The sequence below is a fragment of the Sus scrofa genome, chromosome 9, assembly GCF_054392235.1.
Source record: "Sus scrofa isolate SSC_HxYL_T2T_F1_AM1 chromosome 9, Sscrofa_HxYL_maternal_Yorkshire_Landrace_v2.0, whole genome shotgun sequence".
Taxonomy (NCBI): domain Eukaryota; kingdom Metazoa; phylum Chordata; class Mammalia; order Artiodactyla; family Suidae; genus Sus; species Sus scrofa.
In genome coordinates, this window is record NC_139391.1 from 118,656,456 (window position 1) to 118,669,165 (window position 12,710).

Genomic DNA, 12,710 nt, shown 5'->3' on the forward strand with positions numbered 1-12,710 from the left:
ATTCCAGTTCTGGCCACCAGCTGTGTGACCTTGACCGAGTTACCTCCTGCTCCTCCTCTGTGGAGCTGCTGCCTTCCTCCCAGGATGACTGTGAAAAGAGGAAAGACAGTAGGTAAAGCTCAATGCCAAATGGTTACTATAGAAACACTGGGAGGTGGGCTGGGCAGATAGCATCTCCATTTTAGATGAGGAAGCCAAGATTCTGAGAGGTGATGCAATCTGCTAACACAGTGAGTTAGATTCTGATTTGAACCCAGGCCTTCTAATGCCTGTCGACTGCCTGCCAGGCATTTGTTACCTTGAGCCTCTTGCTTCCCTGGCCAAATGGTGTGACTCTGTCAGAGACAGTGAGTACCAGCTATGGAGGTCAGAGAAGGGGGAGTCGTGGGTGGTCAGGCCTTTGTGGGATTTGAAAGTTGGTGGACCTTGAGTTGGACCTTCCAAATGACCCAGATTGTTAGTTTTACTGTCCGCTGAGGAAGGGAAGCCACTTTGGTGCCCCCATCCCATGGCTGCAGTGCCTGACCTGCCCAATTCTTGCATGGTTGAATCCCTAAGGGCCATCATGTGCAGCAGTCTGCATTCCCTTTCTGAAGCTTTGAGCTCAGCACTTTGAAGTTTTCATGAATGGTGGATGGGAAAAGGGGGGGGGGCTTTGATTTAATAAGCTTCCTCCTCTCCCACACACTTCTTAATGTGAGATTCCCTTATCCAAGGTCGTGGCAGATGTGAGTGATTTATTGGGTTTTGCAGAAGCGACTGGAAATGAGGTCATTGAACACCCCTCAGAGAAGCTGCCTCACCAGGCCCGTGCTCTGGGATGCTGCCAGTGGCTGCGCGCTGCTCCATCATCCTAGTGCAAATCACAGGGGTCCAGGCCAGCTCCCTGTAGAGGATGAGAACAGGCTGTTCCCTCCTCCTACCCAGAGCCAACAGTGAGAAGAAAGAGCTGGTCTTGCAGCAGGAGGAAATGTGGTTAGACTCTTCCTAGAACCACCTAATTAAGTGGCTTAATGAAGCTGGATATCTTAGAAAGGGTGACTGAGGCAGAATCTTGAAGTGGAAATCTCCAGGATTCTATGGAAGGCCCCTCATCTGGCTGAATGGAAAGCAGGCTCTCCTACCTGCCAGGAGGGATGTTGTAAAGGGAAGCAAAAAGCCTCAGGCTGGCTTCCTCTTACCCTTCTCCTTACTTTATTCATGTTTAACGTGATTATTGATACAATTGGATTAATACCTACGACGTTTACAACTCTTTTCTATTCACTGGGTTTGTTGTTTGTTTCTCCCCCACCTCCTTTTTTTTTTTTTTTTTTCTGCCTTCTCTGGTTTGAAATGAGTGTTTTTTTTCCTTTTTTTAAATTATTTTTATTTTTTCCATCATAGCTGGTTTACAGTGTTCTGTCAATTTTCTACTGTACAGCAAGATGACCCAGTCACACATGCATGTATACATTCTTCTTCTCACATTATCATGCTCCATCATAAGTGACTAGATGTAGTTCCCAGGGCTATACAGCAGTGAAATGAGTATTTTATATGAGTCTGTTTTCCTTTCTAAAAATAATATTGTGGCATTCTCGTTGTGGCTCAGTGGGTTTGATTCCTGGCCCTGCTCAATGGGTTAAGGATCTGGCGTTGCCTTGAGCTGCGGCTTAGGTCGAAGATGCAGCTTGGATCTGGTACTTCTCTGGCTGTGGCTGTAGCTATAGTGTAGGCTGGCAGCTGTAGCTCCAATTCAACCCCTATCCTGGGAATTTCCATATAGCACTGGTGTGGCCCTAAAAAATAAATAAAAATAAAAATAGTATTGTGTGCCTCCTGTGTGCCAGGTACTATGGTAGGTGATGGGAATATAACACTGACCTAGACCTGACTCCCGCCCTGGGGGAACTTGCAGTTCTATGCTCAGGGAGCAAAATGGATAATTTTACTGATTGTCTCACATGGGGAAGAGGAGGGCATTGGCCCCCACCTTGATCCAGGAGATCCTGCTGCTGCATGCTGGCCCGGGAAGGGGAGTCTAAACCCACCCTGTATCTACCTGGGCAAGCCCAGGGCTTCTCCACCATCCACTGCATCAGGGCCTCCCCGACAGCTCATCTCTGGGACTGGGGCAGAAAAGAGGAAAATGTGGAGCAGGGAGTTTGAGGGTCAGGGTGGGGTAGGGCTGAGGCCTGGCAGCTGTTGCTAAACTCTTTGTGCTCCTGCCTATGTGGCTGCACTGGTTCACGGATTGGGCCTGGCCTGTGGCTTCATGCAAATGTTCTGAACACTTTAGGACTTAGTAGATTGGCTTGTCACAGGACACAAGACAAAGAAAACAACAAGAGGCACCAAGAAGGAATGATGGGACACAGCTGGGTGCTGGGGCTCTTACTGCTGTTATTTGGGCTCCTAACCCCATCAATTTGGATGTGAGGTGGGGAGAAAGGCCAGACCTGGAGAGTATGACTGCAGCTTCTTCCAAGTCCCAAGAGCAATACTGCCTTGGGTTGTGATGGAGCAGGAGGGACTGAAGTTAGATCTTGTGTAGGACTTTCTGATGTAAAAGTACAAGCTATGGGAATTGAGGGTGGGGGTGAGCCCTTTCTTTGGAAAGATTTCCAAGGTGGAAAGTCTCCCTGTCTTCTCTGTCCTCCCACAGCCTGCCGTCTGCTGCATCTTTTTCAGAGTAGAAAGCTAGATATTTTAAGGAGCCCTAAATGCCCAGGCAGCAAAAACAGAAGAAGAACCCAAGTCCTGGGAGAGCAGTTGCTTCTTTGAGGCGAGCCATCCCTGTCTCGCAGGCTGGGGAAGGTCTGGGCGGAGTAGCGCCTCTGACTCCAGTCTCTGGGCTCTAAGGCACTGGGTCTGCCACCTGGCTCTTAGAGGGCTTTTGCCTTTGGGCTGCTCTGGAGTCTGCATATTGTCAATCCCCTGGGGATGGATCATAGTCCCTTGAGGGAAACAGGCCTTCAGGAAGATGATGAGTACTCTGTGGTTCCAGACAGGCCAAGAGATGTGCAGAAGGAAGGTGAGAGAAAGGGCATAGGCTCCACCTGAGTCTTCCTGCCTGTCTCCAGTCTACAGTAGCCACTTACTCAAGAGAGCTTTATTGGGCTTAGCCAGGAAGTGTGGCTTCTCCAGGGCCCTCTGCAGGGTTTAGTGCTGGGCTCAGAAAGCTTGAATGTCCCCATCTGCTCCCCACCCCAGACTCAGAACAGGGAACACAGACCAATTCTGTACCAAGGTTGAGTGAGGTGGGAGAGCTGGCTGCAAAATAGATACTAAGGTCATGTGACCGGCCTTCCAAAGTGAAACAAATTAACTTTTCATTTGTCTCTGTCTCTGCAACCTGTTTTGTATCTCTACAGGAACTGACTGTATTTTTTGTGGTGTCAGGGATGTCCTTGAGTGGGGTGGGTGCAGTGATAATAGTAGGCACTAGTTGCCACTATTCACCACTTGCCTAGGTAAATTAATGCACTGATGCCATGGTCACAGTGAACCTGCCAAGCAAGTCATCTCCTCCCACTGTGTTGATATAAAACACTGTTGCAAGGAATTGTTAATTTGTCAAAGCTACAAACTATTAACTGGTGATGCCACAGAACTCTGACTCCCTAGCACTCATCATTCATTCATTCACTCACTCACAACAAATGCTTCTTTCTCTTCCCATGTTGCTCCCCATCTTCCTTTCATGGATCATGTGACTGGAGCATGAAATACTTAGAGGGAGGATTTCCTTCTGGGGAGTTGTAAGTGCCTTTCAGCTGCTGCCCCCCAGCTCCCCATCCCCAAACTGGTTTTCCGTGTTCCTCTGTTAGTGACTCTCCATATAACATGATCTGGCAGGAGTTCCTGATGTGGCTCAGCAGAAATAAACCCAATTAGTATCCGTGAGGATGCAGGTTCGATCCCTGGCCCTGCTTAGTGGATTAAGGATCCAACATTGCTGTGATTTGTGGTGTAGGTTGTGGCTTGGATCTGGTGTGGCTGTGGCTGTGGCTAGCTGCTATAGCTCTGATTTGATCCCTAGCCTGGGAACTCCCATATGCCATGGGTATGGCCCTAAGAAGCAAAAAAACAAAAAAACAAAAAAAAAAAAAACAAACCATCTGACACATTCTAGAAGAGGGGAACTTGACCTGCCAGGGCTTGGGGAACATCATTAGCCAGATGAAGATTTAGAGGGTTCCAAATGGAAAGAGTTTCACCCAAAGCCAGCTCACTCCCTCCCCACAGAGCTGGACCAGAACCCAGGTCCCGTGGCTCCCACCTCAGTAAGGTATTTCAAGGGAGACTGCCTCGCTCTGAAGTCCTCATGCCACTGCTGACCACGCAGGCATCCCGATGGGCTGTATGGGCTCCCTGCTCTCTGAGGCCCTGGGAGCTCTGCACATTTCCAGCTCCCTCCTGCCTTCACCTTCCTGGTGCACCAGCCAGGCAGCAGGATTCCTTGCCACCTCTCGAAAGTGACCACTGTCTGAGAGACCTATGGGGAATGATCCAGTCAGCTCCCTCTCCCTGTCACGTCAGGTGTTTCCACTTCATTGGAGAAGGAATTTGACTCCCTCTACCACCACAGTCATCCTGGTAAGGCCTCACTGCACCAGCCACTCATAGGTCATTAATGTATACGCACACAGGATGGTTTTTTCCGTACCAACGAATGAGTCAGAAAGTCTCCCACAGCAGGTGGGGCCATTGGCCTTGGTGTTTTTGCCCTCCTGGCCTTTATCCTCAGAGCTAGAGAGAATCAAATCTCAGAGCAGGAAATGGCCAGGAATGCTGAGGTCTGGGTCTGGTTTCCTGAATTTATGGTCCAGGTCAGACACCCTTGCCCCTGAGGGACCACCCTGTCACTCGGATATGGGGCTGCACTGGCCCCAGGAGTCAGAGGGCTGGGAGTGGGGAGGAGGTGGCCGCATCTCAAAATTACCCAAAGTTTATACAAGCGCAGTGCCTGGGCCACCTCTCATCTGTGTGGGGACATTCTGATGGGCCCTGGACTAGGAGAAAGGGTTGAGGATTTTAGGCAAACCTACTTTGAAAATATGCCTTCCTCAAACCTGAGAACCTCCCTCCAGCCCCTGCAGCCTCCTCTGGATCAGACCCACTGAGCAAAGGCCAGCCCCTCCTTGTAAGAATGAGAGGAAGTGCAAAGAGGAGAAAGACTTTGTCACAGACACGCGAGCGGGGAGGTAGAACTTGTGAAGTCCATTACCTGTGCCACCTTGGAGTCTGGGGACAATGCTAGGAACTTTGACCTTGTATGTTTTAGCCTGGGCTGTTCTCCCGTCAGACTGGCACTCCCCCTGCCAGGGAGGGTGGGGGAAGTTGTTCAGAAAAGGGGACGTTACTGAGTCACATACATAGACATAATTGTATTTCCCACCAGGCTGTAGAGTTAATTGTCCTCAGAATGTGACCAGGAGTTATTTCCAAAGCCCATTACACTAATGACCTAATTAATTTATCCAGCTCTATTCTTTCAAGGAGTTCTAGTGTCTGCTTCCCCCTCCCTGTAGCCCTGCAGACTAGCCTGAGGGTGTTGGATGGATCCCCCTTGTATAGATTCATGACACTGATAGAGATGGTGAGTGATGCCACAGGACCTGAAGCCAGCAAGATTTGAGGCAGGATTCTTAGTACCCAGACATCCTGAGCCTTCCCCAGGGTCCCTGATCCAGACTCCCCTGGGCAGTGTTCCTGTTAAATATATGGCCTCTGGAGTGTGCCCAGCGCCTTTGATTGTATCCAGGTTCCTCTTTCCTTTGAGAGGAAAAATTTCTCTGCAGGAAGTGCTGTAATAGTCTGAAAGCCTTACTTCCCTGGTCTTGAGATCCAAGTTTCCAGTTACAAGTGGCTGAGATCCTTGATAAGAAGGGAGACAAGGACAGAGGTAAGCAGAGCCGTGGAATATTGCCCCTTCTTAGATGTCAAGGAAGAGGAAAGGGAAGACGGAGTCAGTGCCTGTCTCCACGTTGCAGAAAGATGTGGACCCCTCCTGCCCCCACAGAGCCCGAATGCCCAGTGCCTGGGTGAGGAGCAGGGCACAGCCAGGCTAAGGTCCTGCCCTGGTCTCCGCAGTTCACAGGACACATCTCCACCCCTTCAAACAAAACCATGTTTAGCCTTTTCCAGACCTACCCTGTGAATTCTCTCTCTTCTGAGTTAACACATATTTATTAAGAGTCTGATCGGGGAGTTTCTGTTGTGGCTTAGTGGGCTATGAACCCAACTAGTATCGGTGAGGATGCAGATTCAATCCGTGGCCTTGACCCCTAGTCTGGGAACTTCCATATGCTGTAGGTGCAGCCCTAAAAAGAAAAAAAAAAAAAGAGTCTGATCAATTCTCTCATCCCTCTGGCGGGGGATTCTTTGTGATGACTGCACTCAATTCTTCCTGCTCTAACTTCATTGCTGAACACTTGGGATCTAACCAGGAACATGGAAATCACTTAGGTGTTTACAAGTGAGGACATTTAATGCCAGAAATTGATCACATAGGTGATGAAGCATCTTAGAAGCCAAATGAGATAATGAAATAACTTGGATGTTAGCATCAACAGGAAGCTACCTCCAGGCTGAAGGACAAAGGGAGGAGGTGGTCCTGGATCCCAGGGGCTGCAAGGGGCAAGTGAAAGCTGGAACCATAGTGGACCTGTCTAGTGGGAGGTAGAGCCAAGGAAGAGACGTAACACTGCCTGAGACCCATCTACCACAGCGAGAGGGGTGGAAATATCCTTCCATCTCCTTCCTCCAGCACTCCAGTCCCTCTGATGAACCCAAAGACCCAGAAGCTTGGGGGAGCTATCCCAGAGGGGTAAGCCTCCAGCCTCTGTGACACAAGGCAGGGAAAGGAGAGAAAGCTAAAGACAGCTTCAGGTCCAGCATGTTCCAGTCTTGTTTGTGCAATGATGGAGCAACTTCTCTAGGCACCTTCCTCTGTCAGTCAGTTCTCCATCTACCAAAGAAATTTTTTGGTATGGGATCTATGCTCAACCTTTCTCTTTTCACTGTCAAAGCTTCTTTCCCTCCAAGGTCCCCTGGTCTGTTCATCACCAAATGGCATTCTGAGTTTTCCTGTTTGAAGGAGGCTTATTGTTCATGTTCTCAGAGTCAGCTTAAAAATCAGCCCCCAGGGGTGTCCAAGAAGAGCCCTCCTCTGGGGATGGAGGCAGGGAGAGGCCACCAGTCAGGCCTCCAACTGGAAGCAGTGTCCTCCATGGAAGGCATCTATCCATAAGGCAAAGGACCAATGGAGAGCTCAGGCACTTTCCTGGCTCTTGCTGGAGTTTAGCTTGAGATGGAGATACTACTTCTCTGGAAGACTGCAGGGAGGCTAGTTCTGGCCAGGGGAGCCTCTGGCGGTCTCGTTGTAGGGGCCAGCTCTGGGGCTCAGAGCTGCCATGTGTGTGTTGGAGGCTGGCTGGTGGCCTGGTGGCACTCATACCTTTCAGAAGAGGCCCTCTTCAGAGCAACCTTATGTCACAGGACCTAAGCAGGAGACTAGTACTTATCTGGCTTAGCAGCAGATCCCCCACAGCTGTAGCCCAGAGAGGAATGAACAGGGAATGATTTTTCCCATCTGGGGCACTGTAATTGCTCCTAAGGCTATGGCTATGGCTTTTTAATCTCTCTCTAGTTGAGCACCTACCATTTAATCCTTATCTATGGTTCTTAGAGATGTATTCACATGGTACTCAGTCAATCATGAATGAGAAATAAATCATTTTTCGTTATCATTGAATAAAATGTACTTATCATTGAACAAGTCCAAATGATTGAATAAATGGATGTATGGATTCATGTATCGGTTTTCACATGTATTTTTTCATTCATTCAGCAGATAATTATTGAGCACTGTTCTAGGTGCAGGGGATGTAGTGATGAACTTGCAAAAGAAAGTCTCTCCTAATGAAGCTTACCTTCCACTGGAGAGAAACAAATAATAAATTCATAAACATCTGTCAGTCTATATCTGCCTCCAGTTGAGAGAGGAAGAGAAAGGGGGTGGATGGATGGATTCAGACAGTTAAGAAGTGATAAGGTCTATCAAGAGAATTAAAAGTGGCAGGAGACTACGTGACAGGAGCTCCTTTTGCCGGTGGTCAGGGAATCTTCTCTGAGGAGGTGACAACTGAGCTGAGATGTAGATGAGGGGAAGAAGCCTTCCCAGTCCTCTCCAAGTTCAAAGACCCAGGTGGGAGGTGCACAGAAAGGAGTGTCCAGGAGGTCCAGAGTGAGCACGGGGTGGGGTTGGGATTGGGGGTCAGACCCCTGGCAAGAGAGGCGTCAGGGAGGCTCAGGGACAGCGCCACCCTCCCCTCCGTGGTCGGGATCAAAACCCGAGCAGCAGGAAGTTCCCAGTGTGGCTCAGCACTAACGAACCCAATTAGTATCCATGAGGACTCGGGTTGGATCCCTGGCCTCGCTCGGTGGGTTAAGGATCTGGTGTTGCTGTGAGCTTCAGTATAGGTCGAAGACACAGCTTAGGATCTGGTATTGCTGTGGCTGTAGTGTAGGCCAGCAGCTGCAGCTCTGGTTTGACCTCTAGCCCGGATGCAGCCCTAAAAAGCAAAAAACCCAACAAAACCAAAACAAACAAACCCTGAGCAGCAGCCTCATGGTGCTTTCTCTCACCTGGGCATCCAGACTCAGCAGCAGGCCCTGTTGTCTTGGTTCCCAAATACATCTCAAAGCCATACACTTCTCCTGGCTTCCCACTGCTGCCCACCAGAGCACACAGCCTCGTCTCCTGCCTGGACAGATAAAATAGGCTCCCTGCTGGTTTCTTGTTTCCCTGCTCCATACAACACATTCTCTGCACGGCCACTCGAGATATCTATCTTTTTTTTTTTTTTTTTTTTTTTTTTTTTCCCACTGTACAGCAAGGGGGTCAGGTTATCCTTACATGTATACATTACAATTGAGATATCTATCTTTTAAGAACAGAAATTGGGTCATGTTACTCTTTTGCTTACAGTGGCTTTCCCAGCACAGGGATAAACCTTGGAATCTTTCTTGTGACCTGCCCAGCCTCAGGTGGCCGTCCCTGAGCGTGTCTCTGACTGCCCCACCCTGGCCCCTGCCTTTACTCCCAGGATGCCCCTCACTAGCCTCTCTCTCCCTGAGCCCACTCCAGCCTTTACCTCGTGCCTGGCTGCCCTCGGAGGTCATCGTGCTCTCAGCTCAGCGTCTTCTCCCCAGAGAGGCCCATCCTGCCTGCTCACCCACCCACCCAAGTCAGCACACTCCACACCCAGCCACTCGCTCTCAGAGTCTTGATTGGTTTATTTCACTTGATTGGTCTTTTCACTCTGTAATGATCTGTTCATTGGTTTCTGGGTTGGTTTCTTATCCCCTGCCTCTACAACGTTACTTTCAATATTCTTGAGCCCTACCACTTGGAACTGGCACCTAAGGACCCCCCGGGAATGAAAGGGAGGCAGCCTCAGCTGCCTAGTTCACAGACAGCTGAACACCTGACCAGATTGTGAGCAGCTCAGTCTGAGGGCTACAAAGAGGTCAGACTTGAGTGAAGGGGAGGCTCCCAGGCAGTCTGCTGCTGTCTCCAGAACCGCCTGATCCGGGAGTTTCCTTGAAGCAGGCGAGACCCACCATGAGCCCCCATTGTGGTCCATCTTCCTGGTTTGGGCTTGGTCAGATCTCAGTCTTAGAAATTCCATCTCTGCCTCTTATGCGCTGAGTGACCTTGGACGTAGTCCATAATCCAAGTCTCAGTTACTGTAATTAGAAAATGAGAATAGGAGTTCCATTTGTGGCTCAGCGATTAACGAACCTGACTAGGAACCATGAGGTTGCAGGGTTGATCCCTGGCCTTGCTCAGTGGGTTAAGGATCCGGCATTGCCATGAGCTGTAGGTTGCAGACGTGCCTCGGATATGGTGTTGCTGTGTCTGTGGTGTAGGCTGGCAGCTGTAGCTCCAATTTGACTGTCTATAAAGTCAGTACCAGCACAGAAAAAGGATCAATAAATATTAGCTTTTATTAGCATTGTTTTTTTTTGGGGGGGGGCGGTGTTTGTTTGGCCATGCCTGAGGCATGTGGAAGTTCCCAGCCCAGGAATCGAACCTGTACCACAACAGTAACCTGCGCTGCTGCGGTGACAATGCCAGATCCTTAACCTGCTGTGCCACAAAAGAATCTGACATTGTTACTATTATTGATCAATTATTATTTCTGAACATCCGCCTTCCTTAGCCTCCAGAGCAGCAGGGTGCCTCTCCTGTGGCAGCCCAGCCAGGGTATTCCCAGAAGTAGCAAAAGCCTCCTCTGCCTTGGCCTATCTGGGTGCAGGATTTGTGGCCCTCCTTGCCTAGTTTCTGCCTCTAAACCACACTAACTTTCACAGCAGGTAGGCTATGAAATACTTGTCTGTTCTGCTAGGCCTGCTCTCAGCAACCAAAGCCTCTGCTGCCTACATACTAAAGGTCTCCCTTTCCTCTTGGAGTCTCTGCCACCCCTCTGCTCTCAGTTTTTTCATGTTATCATCATCAGTAAGAAGATACTGACGAATAAAGTAGTTCATACTATGGAGTTAGTCTTATCTTGGCTTTAGCAATAACACACAGAGAGGGAGATTCTTAACCCAAAGGAACATCTCACCCATGGTGGGATTTGAGGCACACGAGGGAGCTTTGGAAGGGGGCGGGGCTCTCCTCATTCCTTCAGTGGCATCTTTAATGAGCTGTCTGCCCTGCTTGCCTGTGGGCAGGGCTCCCCTTGGTGTCTCAGTGCCTCCATGCTGCTGCTTCCCTCCTGTGTCTGCCTGAGACTAACCCTCCAGAGGGGAGCCACCTCTCTGGCTAGTTCTCAGCATATCCCTGGGGGTGATAAGGCTTTGGTCCAGGACTTGGGAGGGACAAGCATTTGAGGCACATTCAACATACCCTACCCCATGTGCACCCTGGGACTTGTAGCCTCTGCTTGTCTTTCCCACGTGTAGGCAGAGGTGAGCTTCTCTCACAGCCCCGGGAGGCAGCCCTTCCTGTGAGAGCCTGCCCCACCTCAGCTAAGGTCCTGGATCCAGCCCTTTCCCACCATGGAGAAAATAGCAAGAAAAACAGATGAGAACTGATACCCTCAGCTACAGGGTCTGCTGGGACTTGGCCCTGGAGGAGCCCCAGGAAAGCTTTAACCCCAGGGCTCCAGGCAGTAGGAAGGGTGAGGGGAAGAGGAGAGGGAGACACCTCTCTAGCTAGAAGGTGCCCCCTGCTTCTCTCCTACTTGGGACACTGTCAGTGTTCACCTCCTCTCTTGGGGGATCACCATTGCCTAGACGTGGGGTCTGTGCTGGGACCCCCCTCCCCTCCTGCTGGCAATACCAGCAGTCACTTTGTCTACCCCCCTTCCTCTGGGCAGTACCACCTTTGGACAGACATTCCCATTTTAAAGCTCGTGTAGGAAGGGGACATCCCCAGTCTCTCCATCATCCACATCTAAACAGCCCACTGTCAGCCTGGTGCCCTGAGGAGTCAAGAGATCTGGGCAAGTTGTTGACCATTTCTGGACCTTGAGCTCCTAATCTGTGAAATGGGGATTCCATTATGTGCTGTGCTCACCTTGCAGGTGGTTACAAGGATGACCTGAGACATGAATGTAAAAGGGCTTTGTAAGTGACAGATATGATGTAAACTGTAAGTGTGACAGGGGGCGCCTAGCCTCCAGCCTTTCTCCTGCAGCTGCAGCCCTAACCCCACCCACCTAGTGACAGCTGTGGCAGTGTCCTTTAGTCTTTTTCTCTTAACAGAATGATCTGTGTTCCTTTGGTCTCACCCCCTAGACTCACCCAGAGCTTCTTTCACCACAGGGCATGTGGGGAGCACTTTGAGCTCATCAGATACAAGCCCTGAGCCAGATGTTTGCAGAGCATTTGCTGAGCATCCAGAGAGACCAGTTTCCCAGGCGCTTGGAGGGTAGGAGCTCAGGCACGGGAATGTTGGTGAGGTGCTCACATCACATGCTATCTCATCTGACGTGGGCCCACAGTTTCATGTTACAGAAGGATTGACCCAGCAGGTTGCAGACCCAGGGCCCAGACATGGGTCTCTGACACTGAAGAATGCACCGGGCTAGTAGCCTGCTGGGGTTCCAAGAGGCGGAAATGGGCTTTAGTTGCAGCAAGAGAGTAAGGATTAGCTCTCAGAAAACTTCGGAGAGGCACAAGCAAACTGGGCTACTTTCAAGGCCCCTTGGAGCTCTGGGGACACAAGGACACTGTGATTACTGAGTAGGGGACAGGGCACCGCACCGAAGATATCGAAGTCATCTAGCGGCCTTAGTTTCCCCACAGGAATGGTGAGATTGGAAGTGAGGTATCCAAGGTCCCTTCGAGTGCTTGCTTTCTAGATGGGGTGGGGTGCAGTCTGGTTTCTCCCCCCGCCCCCCGCCCCCCGCCCCGACCCAAGGCATTCCCCTGTAAAGCCTTCCAGAAGTCCAGGGTGAGAGGGATCTTACATATCACTGCTGTGAAGGAGAAAGCCACAGTTCTGCAGTCATGGGACAGAAGAAAACAGAATCCGAGGGCAGCTTCCCCCCCACACACACCCACAGGTCTCGGTGGCCATTTACAAGCTCACCAGGGCACTCCATCCATCTCAGAAGCCGCATTGGAAAATAACAACTGGGCAAGCTGCTGGGCTGAGCTAGCTCCTCGGCACAGAGCTGGGCGGGCCTCAGCCCTTGGCACTTGCTCCA

General features: G+C 50.4%; 1 protein-coding gene across 16 annotated transcripts in view; it reads left to right on the top strand.

The window, feature by feature from the left end:
- The window catches only part of ADORA1 (adenosine A1 receptor), a 37,813-nt gene that overhangs the window by 21,489 nt on the left and 3,614 nt on the right, over positions 1 to 12,710 (top strand). For 2 of the 16 annotated variants that reach the window (XM_084974673.1, XM_021102263.2), the window contains exon 3: positions 11,824 to 11,929. In XM_084974673.1, the coding sequence (XP_084830799.1) occupies positions 11,824 to 11,929 (106 nt within the window). 16 annotated transcript variants of the gene reach the window in all.